The sequence below is a fragment of the Malaclemys terrapin genome, chromosome 16, assembly GCF_027887155.1.
Source record: "Malaclemys terrapin pileata isolate rMalTer1 chromosome 16, rMalTer1.hap1, whole genome shotgun sequence".
NCBI classification, from domain to species: domain Eukaryota; kingdom Metazoa; phylum Chordata; order Testudines; family Emydidae; genus Malaclemys; species Malaclemys terrapin.
The window spans coordinates 8,223,787-8,243,367 of record NC_071520.1 but is presented as its reverse complement, the minus strand read 5'-3'; the positions used below and the strand labels follow the sequence as shown (position 1 = coordinate 8,243,367).

The following is a 19,581-nucleotide window of genomic DNA, read 5'->3' as shown; positions in this document are numbered from 1 at the left end:
CTTGTCCCAGCTTGGGCGGGGGAGGCAAGGCGTACAGGGGTAAGGGGGGGGTGAGGTCAAAAGTTTGGGGACCACTGTTCTAATTTGTTAGAGAGTGCTGCATGCTTCCTGCATTGAGCTTTTAGAGCCATAGTCTGTGGATTCTGTAGGGAGATAGTGTGCATCTGTTGTGAGCAGAGAAAAACAGTTAATTCAGGGAACTGCTCTCAGTTTAGTGAGCTAGGGAAAATTCCTGAAGAAACCTGCCATTGTGAAAAGAGAGAGTGTCTTGTTGAGAGAGACCCATTGTTTCGGCCATGTACATGGGTCAAAACAGTAATTATTATATTGTTAGAAATGTAAATATTGCTAGCAACTAACAATATTGTATAGTAGACAATATCATTTGCTTTTAAATTCATGAGTGATGTCATCATAACTTTCAAAACCATAATTCATAATAATATGAGACGTGAAGGAAAACGGATGCATTAGTGAATTAATGTCATCGCTATTTATTTGTATTCCATTAGTGTTCACACTGTGATATGCACATTCTAAACATGTGGGAAGACAGTCTGTACCCTGAAGAGTTTACAGCTTAATGAGAGAAGTAATGTAAAAAGGATGTGGGAGAGGGATATAATCATAAAAGTTTTGTTGTAAATATCAGCTATCTTTGACTCTGACTTTCTATGAACTTAGTCATTATTCACTGACTAATTCTTCTAAGCATTATGGTACAAGAGGGGCTTGAAGTAGAGAATGGTGGATCAGTTCAGGGAGTGTAGAAGCAAGTGCAACGACTGTGTAAGAGAAGCAGTTAAATATAGAATCAAGACTGGTATTACTGATGGCACAAAGGAGGTGGATTGTGATATGTAGAGACCGAAGCAGGTAAATTGGAAGGGGCAGAGTTGTGGAGAGCTTTGAAGGTGAATGCTAAGAACTTGAATTTAATTTAATGTCTTAAGAATTTACTGAATTAACATTTAAATTGTAATAAGTAATTGATGTTTTAATTATTTTGTAGATGCCTGATGGATAAAAACTTCATAAGGATTGGAAAATGGTTCATCAGGCCTTATGAGAAGGATGAGAAGCCTGTTAACAAAAGGTAAGGAAATGCCTTTTAGCAAGTACTATGAGGTCTCTGGAATAATGTCAGTGTTATTGTTCAAGTTCTGAAAGTGTGCTCGTTTTCTTTAGGTTGTGGTTCCTTCCCTCTGCTCTGCCTGCAATCTCTTTTTTTGGTAAAAGAAGCTTTTTTCTTTCAAGTAGCTGCAGTAATGCATGGCGATATTTCAGTAGATTTTGAGATCATGTTAGTTTTGCTAATTTGGGTTGGAAGGTGATGTTTATATAATCTTTCATTTCCACAGATTTTTTCTGGCTTTGAACTGTGTCTGTATTTTGGTGCCTGTTATAAAGTAGATTTTAGATAGCCATGAACAAGTATTCTTTCCAAAGATTTACTCTAATTCCAAAATTACAGTGGTGTGAAATAAGCTCTAGATTTGTAAGTGTATCTGCATTGAAGAATTGTAGCTTTTGTAACTACTTCAAGATTTGATTTCCACATGCTTTACATGCAAAAGCCACTTGGCAAGGCTTTACCAGACCTCTATGATTAATTTGTTGCCCATGATATTTTTGTTTTGTTAGTTTGTTTGAGGTATTTTACCCTCTTACAGTATTGCTTTCCAACCAGTGATCTTTTACATTCTGATTACAGCATATTATTGCAGCTGGTTGTTTTTGCAAAGGACAGTGTGTTAACAAGGTAGCTTAAAACAATAGTGTTTTGTACCGTCCTGTAAGATTAGCACAATAATTAAAGATGTATTTATCTACTTTCCTAAAACGAAAACATTTTGTTGTTGTTCTGGCTTGTGAATTTCTCTCTGAACAGAGAGAAGCACATTATTAGGATTATTTGTTATTTAGTGGGTTAATGTATGAGCATTTCACCTCTGGAGAACCAAATTTAAAATTCTCACTTAGTGCACAAATGAAATGTACTTGACAGTCTCATGCTATTTCCTGGTGAGCATCGATCCACATCACTAAAGCATCTGGCACAGCTGGCAGTCTCTGATCAAAACTGAATCAGAATTAGAATGGAAAGTGTTATAAGTCAGGATTGAGGTGCACTGGCACTCTGAGTGGGGTGTCAGTGGCATGAAGCCTATTAACCCTTAATTACCTATATACCAATGTTAGGAGCCTGGGTGACAAGAGGAATAGGAGGCGTTTCTATTTCTGAGCATGAATTTCAGTCTAGTTGGTATTACTGAAACCTGGTGGGATGACTCGCAGGTAATGCCATTTTTGACATAGAGTGCCATTCCCCCTTCCCATTTTCCCCACTAGATGCTTCATAAACAGGTTATAACCATTTATTTTAACATTCCAATCAATGGTTATAACCTGTTTAGGAATAATTGAGTGGGGAAAAGGGAAGGGGGAATGGCACTCTCGGTCAAAATGGCATTACCTGTTTTTGAGTCACTGAGAACTTGGAGGAAAATGATCCTGAATGCTTGTGGACCAATGTCCTAACACATAAAGCACAATATGGAGTAATAGGTGGTGACTTCTAGATACCACTAAATCACACTAGGGAACAGGATGGCTGCCTTCTTATGCAGCTATCTATAATGTGTAGGAAAACAGAGCTGTGTGATTATGAGGGACATTAATTTGAGTGACATATGCTAGAAGTCTTATGGTGCCAACACTAAAAAACTCAAAAATATTGCATCACAGAACTAAAAATTTATGGTACCTTAGAAACAAGTGATCATGACCACTTTTACAAAGCCGAAAACAATTATGAGCCAAATCAGCTGGGGTAAAGAATTTAATCATAAAATGTGATTGATAATTGGGAATTGTTTAAGTACACTTTACTATATGCCCCAAAAAGCCAAAATCAAGGACTGAGGCTGTATTAGTTAAAAACTGATGTGATTTAACAAACGGAAGGAAGGGGAAGTTGATAGTGATGAATATAAATCAGAAGCTAGGAATTGTAGAAAATTGATAAGGGAAGAAGAGGGACACAAGGAAAAATCTATTGCCAGCAGAGTTAAGGACAATAAGAAGATTTTAAAGAATATTAGGAGTAAAAAGAATCTTAACAGTAGTATTGGTCCATTACTAGATGTAAACGGTAGAATCAATAATAATGCAGAAAAGGCACATACAGGCAAATAAATATTTCTGTTCTGTATTTGAGGGAAAACAGATGATGTAGTCATATCTTATGATAACACTCTTTGCATTCCAGTAGTATTTCAGGAGGGTATTAAAAAGCAGAACAGCAGCTATTAAAGTTAAACGTTTTAAAATCAGGAGGTCTGTATAACAAGAATTTTGAAAAAGCTGGCGAAGGAGCTTGCTGGACCGTTAATGTTGATTGTCAATAAGTCTTGGAACACTGTGGAAGTTCCAGAAGTCTGGAAGAAGGGCGATAAAGAGGACCCAAGTTGTCATCTCCCCCTCCCCCCCGCCCAGTTTTAGCAAAGTATATGGAAAGAAATACTTTCAAAAGTATCCTAAAGGTGACGAATTTGGAATTGTACCAGTTTTGAATTGAGGTGTACACACAGAATTTCATAACTAATAAAGTATTACTGTATGTGGAATTCAGTATAAATTTGCATATTGCATAAATAGTTTTCTCTGCCTTATTAGTTTCTATGTTTGAAAGTGTAAGTATGCATATATTATCGCTTTGTTTATCTGTAATATGGCTTCTAGTGGAGCGTGCTACCAAACCCATTGAAATTTTAATATTATCTGCAATAATCTAATTTATATCAATAGAATGGGCTTAATTGCCCCCTTTTCTCAGAATCATCTCGTTGGTCGTGGTTGTAATTCAGCAATCCTGTTTTGCCTTACCCTCCTGATATAAAGCTAATCATTATAGGAAATTCTAAATATTATGCTATGGGTGATGTCCTGTATCTAAGTAATATGGTGTGCATTATAATGTACTGTTACACATACACTTCTTTTCCTGTTCAATATTTAATTGAATTTCTTTTCTAAATACTGGCAACTTGATAGCTCTCCGACAGCTTTTTTAGAAATTGTAGTATTTTTAATCATTATTTAAAATGTGATTTTTAAAAAATCCTATTTTATAACATGTTTGAATGTAATGACTGGTTTTAGTGCTGTACAAAACATAGAGGGAGTTACAGTCCATGCCCCAAGGAGTTTATAACTTCAGTTGAAAGAACAGTTCAGATATCTGACACATCAGATGACTAAGAGTTGGCCAAATATTTATCAAACATTAAAGAATCCATTGTCACTGCAAAGTTTTACTGTAGACAAGTAAAATTAAATATTTATTTTCTTGGCACTTTACAAATTTGGCAAATAAATTATTGTACGCACTAAGCAGCTATTTAAGTAGTTAAGCTGTTTTGATGTTGCTTAAAAATACACAGACATCAGAAAACTCCTGAGTTGGTAGTTGTGGCTACAGTCCCCATAAAACACTTTATAAGGGGAACTACAATTACAATTTCACTTAACCCTGGCAGCCTATGTGCCTTTGATAAAATATAGAAAAGATATCAAAACTGTTGAGGGCATATGGAATGTATCTTTATGAGATACCAATAGCTGAAAGCCCTTGCTGTCACATGGGTGTAATTCCTAAAGTTTTGTGTAAAAAAGGCAAAAATGACTGAGAGTTTAAAAACTGGATGGTAACAGACAGTGAATCCAAGTAGTGATTGAAATGGGTGATGTTCTAAACAAAAAGAGCCCTCAGCCATGTCCATAGCTGTTTCCACCACTTCATACTGACTCAACAAACATTTGAGATTCCAGAGTGATGTTGGAGTTATTGTGTGGGTAGTTGTTTTGATTTGTGTGTGGGTTGTATTGTGCTGGGAGAGTTGTATGGTTTTGTGCTTTAGGCGAATAAGGGATGTGTGCTGTGCTGAGGGATTATATGTATTTGGGTTATTGAGTATTCTGTTTGTGTTGATTTATGTTGGGAGATTTATGTTGATTTGTATAGGTAGCAGTTGGATGCATGTGTGCGGCATTTGGGCCAAGTAATCCACTATTAGTGCAAGTCTCCCTCATACAACCAAGGAAATTGTTACATGCAAATTAGCTCTAGAGTAAGGAAGGTTATTGGTTGAGTTATCTTTCACATCACAATGATCTAGAACTCTTGGCATGGTGTAGATACTTGTCTTACTGTACCTGTACCCTGCACGGATATAATCCATAAATGGCTCAGAACTTAAATTGGGTAGTAATAGACTTCGTAACCCAGTGGTGATTGAACCTGGTGATATTCTGAACAAAAAGAGCCCAGCCATGCTTATAGCTAGCTGTTTCCATTGCTTCCCACAGACTCAACAGACATTTAGGCTTCAGAGTGACACTCAGAGGATATGTCTACTCTGCAGTAAGACTTGGCCTGTGCCAGCTGACTCAGGCTCATGGGGCTTGGTTTAAGGGGCTGTTTAATTGCTGTGTAGATGCTTGGGCTGCAAAGTAGATGGGTCCCAGAGCTTGGACCACAGCCTGAGCCTGACCATCTACACCGTAATTGAACAGCCCCATAGCCTGAGCCCCAAGAGCCTGAGTTAGCTGGCATGGGCCAGCTGCTGGTTTTTAATTGCAGAGGGATAGATAGCTCAGTGGTTTGAGCATTGGCCTGCTAAACCCAGGGTTGTGAGTTCAATCCTTGAGGGGGCCATTTAGGAATCTGGGGCAAAATCAGTACTTGGTTCTGCTAGTGAAGGCAGGGGGCTGGACTCAATGACCTTTCGGGGTCCCTTCCAGTTCTAGGAGGGAACTAGGAGATAGGATATCTCCATATATTTAAAAAAAATAGTAATAATAATAAAAAAAAATACCCAGAGTGACATATCTGGAATCTTATTACATATATTCTGTGTCTTAATTGTCTTAATATATATGCCTGCAGACATACCACGTTTTGCTGTAATCCTGTGAGATTTTATCAAGGGGAGCTGAGCTGGGGCAGTACTTGGATAGGCCAAGTTTGGCTATTGGTTATATGTATTGTTTTGAGAACATCAAAATAGGGGTTTTGACAAATGCTAAGATCATGAAGATTTCAAAAACCTTAAGAATTGCTTCCATTGGTCTATCTTTGGAAATTGTTCCTCCATCCCATGTTTTTTTGGGAACAGTCATGAATAGGAGTCCGCCAAGGAACGTCTAGATGCTTACTTAAGTGATGTCTATGATTCATGAGGTGTTACTTCTCCCAGTGTATCAGTTTTGAATCTATTCCCCAACATAGTCCTGGAGGATACTTGACTTCATTTTAGATGAGGTTGGAAACAGAGTTCCTGATTACTTATATTATTAAAAATACCTGGGCATTTTTTGGGAGGAAGAGTAGAAATGTAAATTCTGGTGTGCTGGTTAAATTTCAAATTGGGTAGTTACATTTTGTTTATATAAACTACTCCTGCGGTTCTGGGTGAAAACTCTATTCTTTATTTCCTGTCCTAAAACTGTTATACTTTATTGCTGTAAGCTATTTAACTAGCTGACACTTTTCATCCCAGAGGTGACTGCATTTCAGTGATGAGTTAAGGTGGCTTATTAATTTCTTTCTACAATGTTTTACGTCTATGATTAATAATAATGAATGTAAATCTACCACAATGCACAATTCCAAATCTTCATTATTACTTTTATTCAGTATGGATCAAGGCATACAACTCCTGGTCTTTAAGGACTGTCTCTTTACTTTAAATCCACTCTGTCTGTTGTCTATGTAGGTTCTTATCATTATTCACCATATTAACTGATCTCTTTCTATCTCATTCTGCCTTCCCTGCCACCTAGAGATAAAGGTTTTTTTTATAACAATTTTTGCCAGTAATTTCTGTTGGTACAGGTATGTGTTGAGCTTAACCCTTCCATCTCAAAGTCTGGGTCTTTACTGCAGAGTTAACTTGAGTTTTCTACTCTCCAATTAACTCTTCCTAGCTCAAGTGAGAGAGGTCACACTATGGAACATCACGAAAGCAGCACAGAATGATTTTGTTAGCAGCATAGGGCGATTGTCTTAGCAGCTGAGGAGTTGTGCTAACTCGAGCTCAGCCTACACTGGCTGGCAGCTCAGCCAACTCCAGTTAAAAGCACCACTATGCTTGAGTTAAGGGAATCCAAATTATAAACTCAACAAAATAGTTTGAAGGACTCTTTTCATCATTGTTTAGGTACCACCACCAGCCTCTTTTTTGGATGAGTTTATATGTACATTTGGCCTAAGATATTGGATCACTAGCAGCTTCCAACAAAGGTAGGCTGAGCTTTCCTTACAGAATTAAGTATTCTACCAAACAAAAGGTTTGCTAGTCACCGTTGAGATTATTCCAGCTCTTTGAAATGTAAGGGCTCACTTCTTAGACCCAGTAACCTAAGTTTAAAAAAAAAAAAATCTTAAAATTTGACTAGCTCATTGAAAAACAATCAAGATTCCTAGCGGATTGTTTCATTATGTGCAAATAATAAAGGTGAGGTGCCCTGTGTGCAACATCTTATGGCGCATGGCAAGAGACCTATCCATATGATGTGCTATATTCTCCCTTTTCCCCTATTTCTGGCCACCATCCTTCTTCGAGAGATGTCCCTGTATTGTCTGAGGTCAGAAGATAGTAAAGACAGAGAAACTGAAAGAAATGGGGGAAAATTTGTAGAATAATTGGTTCTTCTGTTTGTCATTTATGAAGAAAGTAGTATTTCATCAATTACAAATACTGTACAGAGATGTAGAAGGCCAGTCAGTGGATCAGAATTTCTATTTCTTCATATATAGTGGCCACCATTGAAAAGTCAGTGTTTATCAGATTATCACTCCACAGTACTTGAGATAGCACAGTTATTTCCTAGTTCAAGTATAGGGAAATATTTTGATATCTCTGGTACCACAGGTTGGCAACTGTTGGCAAATAGTGACTTTTTAAAAGTGACCAATGTGAAATGTGAGACAGGAGCTGCAAAAAAACTGTTGACATTTCCTCGATCTTACAATTTTAAGTGACTAATCATTTTTGTTCACTCCTTTTGTTCATCTGAAGAAGTGAGCTGTAGCCCACGAAAGCTTATGCTGAAATAAATTTGTTAGTCTCTAAGGTGCCACAAGTACTCCTGTTCTTTTTGCGGATACAGACTAACACGGCTGCTACTTTGTAACCTTAATTTTGAAAGTTTGTTAAAAGTACAACTATGTTAAAGAGCTAAATCTTCAGTATTACAGGGACATGTTTTCTTGGACATGATCTGGATTTTTGTTTGGTTTGTCTAATGCAGGCCAATTATGGGTAAAAGGACTCGGGGGAGAGAGAGAAAATTAATGTAACTTTAAAAACAGTCATTTTAAATCAGAAGAAATGCTTTATTAATCCCTGCCATTCCTGGATGGTCAAAACAAATGGGACAGAAATATTGTGTAATACTGAGAGAATGAGAATGTTTAAATCGTGGATATTTTTCTTCACAAAATTATGGTTCTGTATTTAGGTTTAGAAGGAGACTATGTTCCCAGCCATATGTTTTTTTAACTTTGAGGTTTGGGATTCTGAAAAGCTGGGTCCCTCTTGAGGCTTATTTTCAACAAATTTAGCAGCCACTCTGAATGGCTGCTACAGTACCCAGCATAGGCTTACTCTGTGCTTTTAACTTGGCAAACTCTAATGGGCTAAAGGTGAAGGGCTTTTTTTTTTAATCTTCCCTTTTTTACTACCCTTTAGATAGCTCTCTGGAAATTAATTATTAAACTTTCCTATTTACTTTGATCTTCTAAATATTCAGAACTACTAACCGGCATAATGCTGTAGTAATAATTTGAATCCATGCTCTGCTCCATGACCTTAATATTGCAAGGTGTCTGAGGGGACCCCAAATTGAAGCCTTTGCACAGTTGTAGGTCTGTGTGCACCAAGTAGCAGAATCAGAGTCTATACAGGTTTCAAAGTAGCAGCCGCGTTAGTCTGTATCTGCAAAAAGAACAGGAGTACTTGTGGCACCTTAGAGACTAACACATTTATTTCAGCATAAGCTTTCGTGGGCTACAGCTCACTCTTCAGATGCATAGAGTGAAACACACAGACAGAAGATATTTATCCATACAGAGAACATGAAAAGGTGGAAGTACGCATACCAATTGTAAGAGGCCAATCAATTGAGATGAGCTATCAGTAGCAGCAGAAGAAAAAACTTTGAAGTGATAATCGAGATGACCCATAGAAGGTGTGAGGAGAACTTAACATGGAGGAAAAAAATTTCAATTAGTGTAATGATCCAAGCATTCCCAGTCTCTGTTTAGACCTAAGTTAATTGTGTCCAATATGCATATTAATTCGAGTTCAGCAGTCTCTCTTTGGAGTCTGTTTTTGAATTTTTTTTGTTGCAAAACTGACACCTTCAGGTCTGTCACTGAGTGATTAGAGAGGTTGAAGTGTTCTCCCACCGGTTTTTGAATGTTATGATTCCTGATGTCAGATTTGTGTCCATTTATTCTTTTGCGTAGATACTGTCCAGTTTGGCCAATGTACATGGCAGAGGGGCATTGCTGGCACATGATGGCATATATCACATTGGTAGATGTGCAGGTGAATGAGCCCCTGATGGTGTGGCTGATGTGGTTAGGTCCTATGATGGTGTCACTTGAATAGATATGTGGACAGAGCTGGCATCGGGCTTTGTTGCAAGGATAGGTTCCTGGGTTAGTGTTTTTGCTGTATGGTGTGCGGTTGCTGGTGAGTATTTGCTTAAGGTTGGGAAGCTGTCTGTAAGCGAGGACTGGTCTGTCTCCCAAGATCTGAGAGAGTGAGGGATCATCTTTCAGGATAGGTTGTAGATCTTTGATGATGCACTGGAGAGGTTTCAGTTGGGGGCTGAAGGTGGCGGCTAGAGGGGTTCTGTTAGTTTCTTTGTTGGGCCTGTCCTGTAGTAGGTGGCTTCTGGGTACTCTTCTGGCTCTGTCAATCTGTTTTTTCACTTTACCAGGTGGGTATTGTAGTTTTAAGAATGCTTGATAGAGATCTTGTAGGTGTTTATCTCTGTCTGAGGGATTGGAGCAAATGCGGTTGTATCTTAAAGCTTGGCTGTAGACAATGGATTGTGTGGTGTGTCCTGGATGGAAGCTGGAGGCATGTAGGTAAGTATAGCGGTCAGTGGGTTTCCGGTATAGGGGGGTGGTTATGTGACCATAGTTTATTAGCACAGTAGTGTCTAGGAAATGGACTGCTTGCGTGGATTGGTCTAGGTTGAGGTTGATGGTGGGATAGAAATTGTTAAAATCATGGTGGAATTCCTCAAGGGCTTCTTTTCCATGGGTCCAGATGATGAAGATGTCATCAATGTAGCGCAAATAGAGTAGGGGCGTTAGGGGACGAGAACTAGGGAAGCGTTGTTCTAAGTCAGCCATAAAGATGTTGGCATACTGTGGGGCCATGCGGGTACCCATAGCAGTGCCGCTGACTTGAAGGTATATATTGTCCCCAAATGTGAAATAGTTGTGGGTGAGGACAAAGTCACAAAATTCAGTCACCAGGTTTGCCGTGATGGTATCGGGGATGCTATTCCTGATGGCTTGTAGTCCATCTTTGTGTGGAATGTTGGTGTAGAGGGCTTCTACATCCATAGTGGCCAGGATGTTGTTTTCTGGAAGATCACCGATGGATTGTAGTTTCCTCAGGAAGTCAGTGGTGTCTCGAAGATAGCTGGGAGTGCTGGTAGAGTAGGGCCTGAGGAGAGAGTCCACATAGCCAGACAATCCTGCTGTTAAAGTGCCAATGCTTGAGATGATGGGGCGTCCAGGATTTCCAGGTTTATGGATCTTGGGTAGCAAATAGAATACACCTGGTTGGGGTTCTAGGCATGTGTCTGTACAGATCTGTTCCTGTGCTTTCTCCGGAAGTTTCTTGAGCAGATGGTGTAGTTTCTTTTGGTAATCATCAGTGGGATCAGAGGATAATGGCTTGTAGAATGTGGAGTTAGAGAGCTGTCTAGCAGCCTCCTATTCATATTCCAAATTATTCATGATGACGACAGCACCTCCTTTGTCAGCCTTTTTGATTATGATGTCAGAGTTGTTCCTGAGGCTGTTGATGGCGTTGTGTTCAGCACGGCTTAGGTTATGGGGCAAGTGATGCTGCTTTATACAGTTATAAGTTCAAAAGTCTGTTCTCCCCCAACAAACTATAAATGGAAAGAGAACTAGAATATGTAACATGCTGTTTGATCAAGTTGTTCTATTTACTGTGATCTTGTGTCTTTTTGTAATTCTAGATGGCTTAGAAAACTGAGACAGTAGAAAAAAAGAAAGAAAAAATAAAAACCAAATTGGTTTTATAATATCTAATGCATGCTGTTAAGGTTTGTTTTTTTTATTTAAAAAGTTTTGTTTTTTAATTACTGTCACCATGATTAATTTAACTTGGAATTTGAACATGGGCATGTAGTTAAAATACCAATTTTTCATGTAAAGTCACACTTTCAAATAGTTTCGTCCCAAGATTTGGCCTTCCTTAAAACTCATTTTGAACTGAAAGGGAACATGCTTGGATAATACATATTATTTATTGAACTATAACGTTTATGTTGAGAGCAATAATCTACAGTTCCATTAGAAATACAGAAAAAAATTAATTGTTTGCCAAATAGACACAGACAAAATTGACAACAGAAAGAAGTTATTATTTGCAGACGTTGAGTATTATAAACAGTGGTGACAGTTAACTTAAAACTATTTTATTTGAATAGTGTATTTAAAAAGAATAATTTAGACTAGCAGTTTTATCCAAATGTATGTTGTCTTAATTTAAAAAAATCCTATAAACAGAATCCTACTTTTAAATTGTCAATTTCAATCAGTGTTGTATGTCTTCTGCTCTTCCTTGTGTCCCCAGATAGCTAAAGGTTTATATTTATTCAGGCCTCAGCAATTCTGCTATTGCAGTGCTTATTCTGTATATAGTTTGCTTTGCTTGAAAGCCTACACTCTACCCAAGAGAATACAGTTTGTTCCCTGCACTATTGGATCATGAATTGCAACTCTTGTAGCAGAAGCAGCAGCAACACATTTTGTGATCTTAACATGTCACATTGAAAGAGGAAGGACTTTCCGATTGGTTGCACATAATAGGCAGGGAAGCCTGCAGGGAAGTGTTTCAAGCCCTACTGAGCAGATTCATTCCTCTGGAATATTGGATAATGTGGCTAGAAGAATGCAGTCAGCATTCATATTTTGACATAAGAAATATAACAAAACGTAAGTGACATCAGACTTTGACATCAGCAAAAGCAGATGTCGTAGATATTGACATATTTACAGTGGTGAAAGGAAGTTCTCTTCAGATTATTTGGAAATACTCTTTGTAGATTAGGGGGTATTTTTCCCCACTATCTTTTAAGAATTTCAGATCCAGCCAATCCATTATCTTTGGTTGCTCTGTTCACATTAAGTTTCAGGAATCTCTATATAGAACTCCAGTTGAAGTAGATAGGATTTGGGGGCAAAAAATCATGATGGAATATGGCTGTAAATATTTAAATTTGTAATATGAATATATATATTTTTCTGATTAAAATGGTTGATTAAATCAAAAAAGAATTGCTTTCTGAAAAGTATATCTTTTATTGTTAGTTAAATGAAAAATGATTGTTTCAAAAATATAAACATAGCAGAGACCCTACAAAAAGAAAAAACAAACCCCAAACACTCAAGACCCATCCAGGGCATTTGATATATGGCCTTGGCTACACTTGCAGATGTACAGCGCTGTGAGTTAAACCTGACTTCGTGCAGCTGAGTAGGGAAAGCGCTGCAGTCTGTCCACACTGACAGCTGCCCAGCGCACTATCGTGGCCACATTTGCGGCTATTGCACCGCTATTGGGAGCGGTGCATTATGGGCAGCTATCCCACAGAGCACCTTTTCCCATTCTGGCGCTGTGGGTTGTGGGAAGGGGGCGTGGGTGCGGGGGATTCTGGGTCCTGTCTCAATGCCCCGTGATGCATCGCTTCGCATCCCAGATATCCCTTTGTTTCCGTCCACCTTTGGCGCCATCTTTCAACGGTTTCTGTGCAGCGCGATCTGTCTGTGTTAAATGGAGTCCGAACTGCTGAGGTGTATCCTGACGAGTCTCGCCAGCACATCACGTTTGGCTATCGAACTATTCCTTAAGATCCAAAGTGACAGTGAGAGTGAGGGTGAGGATTCCGATGATGCTATTGAGACGTGTAACGCGTATGACACGAAATTGCTTGTGGCATTCACGGACATGCTCAGCACCGTGGAACGCCGCTTTTGGGTTCGGGAAACAAGCACCGAGTGGTGGGATCACATCGTCATGGAAGTCTGGGATGACAAGCAGTAGCTGCAGAACTTTCGGATGAGAAAAGCCACTTTCATGGGACTGTGTGAGGAGCTTGCCCCCAACCTGCGGCTCAAGGACACGAGATTGAGAGCTGCTCTGTCAGTGGAGAAGCAGGTGGCTCTTGCAATCTGGAAGCTGGCAACTCCAGACAGCTACCGGTCGGTCGCAAACCAGTTTGGAGTGGGAAAGTCGACCGTTGGAATCGTGTTGATGCAAGTTTGCAAGACCATTAATCGCATCCTACTCAGAAGAACCTTGACTCTGGGTAATGTGCAGGAAATAGTGGATTGCTTTGCACAAATGGGGTTCCCTAACTGTGGAGGGGACGCACATTCCTGTTCTGGCACCACCCCACCTAGGATCCAAGTACGTTAATCGGAAGGGGTATTTCTCTATGGTTCTCCAGGCGCTTGTGGATCACCGTGGGCGTTTCATTGACCTTAACACAGGCTGGCCCGGAAAGGTGCATGACGCACACATCTTTCGGAACACTTGGCTGTTCAGGAAGATGCAGGCCGGGACTTTTTTCCCAGAGCGGAAGATCACGGTAGGGGAAGTTGAAATGCCTATTGTGATCCTTGGAGATCCCGCTTACCCGTTAATGCCGTGGCTCATGAAACCCTACACAGAGAGCCTTGACAGCAGCAAGGAACGGTTCAACTATAGGCTGAGCTGGTGCCGAATGACTGTGGAGTGTGCCTTTGGCCGTTTAAAGGCCCGCTGGCGATCTCTGTATGGGAAGCTGGACTTGGCCGAAAGCAGCATCCCCGTGGTTATATCTGCGTGCTGTGCCCTCCATAATATTTGTGAAGGGAGGGGTGAAAGCTTCACTCGGGCATGGACCTCCGAGGTTCAACACCTGGAGGCTGAATTTGCATAGCCAGAGAGCAGGGCTATTACAGGGACCCAGCGGGGCTGCAAGGATTAGGGATGCCTTGAGGGAGCAATTTGAGGCTGAAAACCAGCAGTGATGCCTGGTGCCCTGCATGGGAGTGAAGTGCAGTAGTTCCAATCTTTAGGAAATCAGTGTCTGCTTAGCAGACAAGCAGGCTTGCAGTGCCTGTTTATTTCCTGGGCTAAGGAGTCTTTTACTTTATGCAATAATAAAGAATGTTTTCAAAGCCAAAGAATCCATTTGTTGAAAAGAAACAAGGGGGTGGAGTGGGGAACAGTGCAATCACAGATTCGTGTATGTCCTGTCTGGTGTGCTGTGCAGTGAGTGCAGCACTTCAGGGCAGCTATACTGCATGGTGGTGGGGGTTGAGTGCAGAGGGTAAGGGTCGTGGTCTTCAGGGTTGGGTGGTGAAGATACTGGTGTTGGAGGCAGTGGGTGGCATGAAGAACACGGAAGTTGGGGAAAGTGGGTTGGAGGTGACAGTGGGGCACAACGGAAAGAGTTTTGGGACAAGGGCTGTGGGGGTGGCGGCATTTGCGTTTTCGGTACTGCTCCTCTTTCTGTATGGCTACCAGCTCCTGGATAGCATCTGCTTGGCACTCCAGGATGCTGATGAGCCTATCAGTGCTTTGCTGCCGGTGCGCAGTGCTTTGCCGCCGGTGCGCTGCGTTTTCCTGGCGGATCCTGCTTTCTCTCTTCCTCCAGTCCTGTGCCTTCTCGTTCTCTTTAATAGATTGCTACATCACTTCTTGCAGCATGTCTTCTTTGCTTTTTCGCGGTCTCTTCCTGAGTCTTTGCAGTCTCTGAGCAGGCGATAAGAGGGACGGCTGAGGTCTCAAGGTTGATGCAGCTGTATAGGCAAAACGTAACATTTAACAGAGGCAGCATTGTTTATACCAGACAGAGTAATGATTCCCCCCACACTTAAGGAGTAGAAAACACACACAGGGTCTACACAATAGCAGAATTTTCCCGTCCGAAACAGAGCACACATATCCCACGGGAGCCTCAAAATGGTGAGTAATGGGGACTGATTGTTTCAGGGCTGCACTGTCCTCTGGGTTTCTGTGCCTTGGGGAGAGCCAACAGCTTCAGGGGACACCTACACTGAACACTGTCCCAACATTTTCCACAGGAGTTCATCCTGGACGATATCTCGCTGCTGAGGGTGACCTGGGAAGCAAGGGAGGGTCTTCTACTGCAATGCGGCTTCCGCCCTGGCCCATATGCAGCTTGCCTGTGTGCAGCAATGATCCCCTTGCGGCACAGTGGCGTGGACACGTTAGCCTGACTGGGACAAGGACCACAGTGGCTCTCCCTATAAACCTGCGCAAGCGCATTGCACACGTTCTGGATGAGACATTCGAGGAGATTACCGAGGCCGATTACCGCGATGTGATAAACCACATCAATGCACTATTCTGTATCTAGGCATGCATGCCTAACCCTCCTCTCCCAAAGAGCCCGCACCGAAAAAATTCCTTCCCGGGGGAAAAAAAAACAAAAAACGCTTACCAGGAACCTGCTCTTCTGTTTGTCCTCCACCAAGTACCGGCCGCTATGACGGGCTACCATCCTCCTGGCTCGAGAAGAGCTCCTGGCTGCATGGCTCCAGGAGTTCCGGGGTGTCTCCATCCGGCCCACCACCATCACTCCCGTTTTCCTCCTCCTCCTCTTCCTCCTTCTCTCCCCTCCCGCCCCCCCAGGTCTGAAGTGTCCATGGTGGTGCTCGGAGTGGAGGTGGGGTTAAACCCAGGTATCGCATCCAGCTCCTTGTAGAATCTGCAGGTCGCGGGGGGAGCATCCGAGCGGCCGTTTGCGTCGTGGGCTTTGCGGTAGGTACTCCGCAGCTCCTTGACTTTAATCCTGCACTGCAGGGCGTCCCGGTCATGGCCCCTTTCCATCATGTCCTTTGATACCTTCCCGAAGGTATCGTAATTCCTACGGCTGGAGCGCAGCTGGGACTGGACAGCTTCCTCCCCCCAAACACTGATGAGGTCCAGCAACTCGCCATTGCTCCATGCTGGGGCTCGCTTGGCGCGTGGAGGCATGGTCACCTGGAAAGATTAGCTGATAGCACTCCATGCCACGCTGGGCTGAGCAAACAGGAAGGGAATTTTTAAAATTCCTGGGGAATTTAAAGGGTCGGTCACAGGGTTGGTTACCTGAGGCCAGGGCAGTAGAGTTTGAACTGATGACCAGAGTGGCTAGAACAGGCATTGTGGGATACTGCCGAATAATTCTGGAGGTCATTCACAGTGCATTGGGCTGCCACACTGGCGCCGCAGCGCTGCAGCGGCAGCGCTGCATTTGCTATTCCTCTCGGAGAGGTGGAGTACATGCAGCACTGCAACCAAAGAGATACAGCGCTGCAAATGCCTTGTCAGTGTGGACGGGGAATGAGTTACAGCACTGGGGGCGGCTTTACAGCGCTGCAACTCGCAAGTGTAGCCAAGGCCTATTAAACAAAGCTCTGATGTGGTGTTAATACTAGTAACATAAACATCCATATAGACTTATACCTGAAGTCTTGTGAGTTAAAAAAAAAAAGTGTAGTTAAAAAATCTGTCTAGTCTTAAGAATGCTTTGGAGAAATTGCTCTTTGACCTCTGGGATTCTTCCTATTTTGTTGCCCATCTTGTTTGCATATATGGGGTAACTAGCAGTGTAAGATGGCATAGGGATGCAGTGTTTTCAATATGCTGTATATTTCCATTTTATCTGATCCACAAGTGCCAGCTGGCTAAAGCTCAATTCAGATAAAACAGAAATGAAGGTTATAGGATGGGCACAAAACCCACTATTTCTTACTCAATTTAGTGATCTTGGGCATACTTTTGGGTCCTTGCTGCTGTTAGAGATTGCAGCAGCAATGACCAGGACATTTCCCCCTCCTCCTCCATTGGCTAATGGATATAAGATTTTGGATGTGAACCTTGCTAATATAATTTGTGCATTTGTAACTTTGATATTAGACTATTGCAATACATTCTGCATGATGCTACATCTTAAACTTGGAAGCTGGTGACTTAATTGTTAAGTGGAATTTCTTTTTTGCATCATGATGTGTGATGGTTACCTGTAGATTTCTGAGAGAAGTTTAAGGTGCTGGTTTTGACCTACAAAATCCAAAATGGCTTTAGGGTGTGGCTCTTTGAGAGACTGTCTCTTTTCTCTGTGCCATACTGCTGCTTCTGAAGTCAGTGGAGGTATTCAAGTTTAATGGAGTTGGTTTAATAGAAAAGGAGCTGCTGGCAGATTGTTTTACATGAGACGCCTTGTTCTGAAATGGTCTAAATCCATCTATAGGGAATTCTGTAAATCCCATCTCTTTTCCATGCTTTTATAGAGACAAGGGGGAACTGAAAGTTGGGGTGGGTGTATTTTGAGACAGTGTCTGGAATGGACTGTCATTTTCACACATTTCTATTTGAAGGAAGTGACTGCTTTTACTCTTGTTGGTTTGCATTTTTAATGCGTGTCAGAAGTTGTATAGTGTTTGGATAGGCACCTTTTTATATTTCCCACAAATCTAAATAAATATGATAAATTTCTTCTGGGTTTTTTTGGATTGTTTTTAAACAGTCTCTCATAATTGTGTGTTTTTATTTGGTGACGCCAGTAATGATTGTACGTAGAAAATATACAGCCATTTACAACCTGAGAGGTGTTTACCTGTAGCATAGACAATAAACACAAGTATTAAAATTATTGTAAAAATATGAACATTTTAATAAATGAAACCATTTAAAACATAAAAGAATTATTTCAAAACTTACCTTGGATATTTAAATAGCAACTCATTTAGAAAAAGGCATTGTTATAAATTTCTATAGCTATTCTATGGATCCATAGTCTTTTTTATTTCAATCTGTTGCTTGACTAATTTTTTTCTTTTACATGGTTATCTCAACATGAATATCCATGTTTTAAATGGTTTCTTGATACAAACATGTCAAACATCTGAACTTAAATAATTATATATGAAGGTTGGGTTAACCAGGACTTGGTGACCTATTAGTGAAGTCCCAGTAATGTTTAAGCTCCTTTTCTCATTACACACTCATTATTGGCACAGTATATAAGGATAAGCCAAGTTCCCCTGATGTGCTATTAATTAGATTTGTCAGGACTCCCAGTTGCACATCCTGCCAAACATAGTGTTATCACTTACTGTATCATTAATTAATTGACTTAAGGGTGTTTGCAAATGTTTAGAAGTCCTTGAAGTTTTGAACACTTAAAGGCTGATGCCATTATTATTGTGTGACAACTTTCACCAAACATCAGAAGGCAACGACTACATTCATTTAAATCTGAAAATACTAATAGATAGATATTACATAAACTTACCCTCTAGGAACAATGTTTGTTAGTCCCACAGCCTACTTTCTGATTATTGAGATAGATGTATAACATCATTTTATTCCCACAGTTTACTTATCTACTGCCCTTTCTGGTTTGGCAGGGTTTTGTTGTTAAACGTGAAACTAAGTAATTGACAAAACATGAGTTGAAAGTAGTGTCAGTAGATTCTTGAGTTTTCTCTGCCAAATCTTGTAGTTTAACAACCAAGTTTTCCTAGTTATAACAATTATTTTCTCTCCCCTTTTCTTCTGTGAAAGCTCCACACAAGTAACAGGAAAAATGGACTGACTATACAGGGGAAACACAAATTGAAATAGAATATACACAAAATTGTTATTGAATATATCAAGTATACAAACTGGAAAAAAAAAAAAACAGAGAAAATACTTGCTCTTCTGAGAGTGGTGTCCCTATGGTGCTGCACTCCAGATGTGCTAGTGCCCCTTGCGCCTTTGATTTCACATAGCAGTGCCTGTTTGGCCTCCGCATGCTTCCTACTCAGTCCTGTGCATCGCACCATGGTTATGTAGTGCTGTGTGGTGAACCACTCACTTCCATCTTTACTGCAAAGCTCTATAGAAGATAACTGCAAAGTAGAGGGAAAAGAGGACAGATAGTGGAGCACCCATAGGGAGACACATCTCAAAGAACCACAGGTTACTGCACAAGGTGAGTAACCTCTTTTTCTCTGATCAGATCCAGAGCAAATAAATTTAGGTGTTACATGCAGCAGTAAGTTTAAACAGAGAGAGAGAGAGGTGATTTTTAAGTTGATGTCTCTGTAAATGATTTCTCATTTACTATTGTGAAGTGACTTTCAGTGTTTGTGTTTTTAAAACAATCATATAAAATTAAGAAAGTATAAAAACAAATAAATTAGAGTTAATCTAGATGTTAGGCCAGCTAAATTAATTTGTGGAGGGAGAAAAC

At 40.7% G+C, this 19,581-nt stretch overlaps 1 protein-coding gene across 2 annotated transcripts in view; it reads left to right on the top strand.

The window, feature by feature from the left end:
- MED13L (mediator complex subunit 13L) overlaps positions 1 to 19,581 on the top strand; it is a 396,063-nt gene that overhangs the window by 209,291 nt on the left and 167,191 nt on the right. For both annotated transcript variants that reach the window (XM_054006362.1, XM_054006361.1), the window contains exon 4: positions 1,013 to 1,096. In XM_054006362.1, coding sequence (XP_053862337.1) covers positions 1,013 to 1,096 — 84 coding nt within the window. The remainder of the gene's footprint in view (positions 1 to 1,012; positions 1,097 to 19,581) is intronic.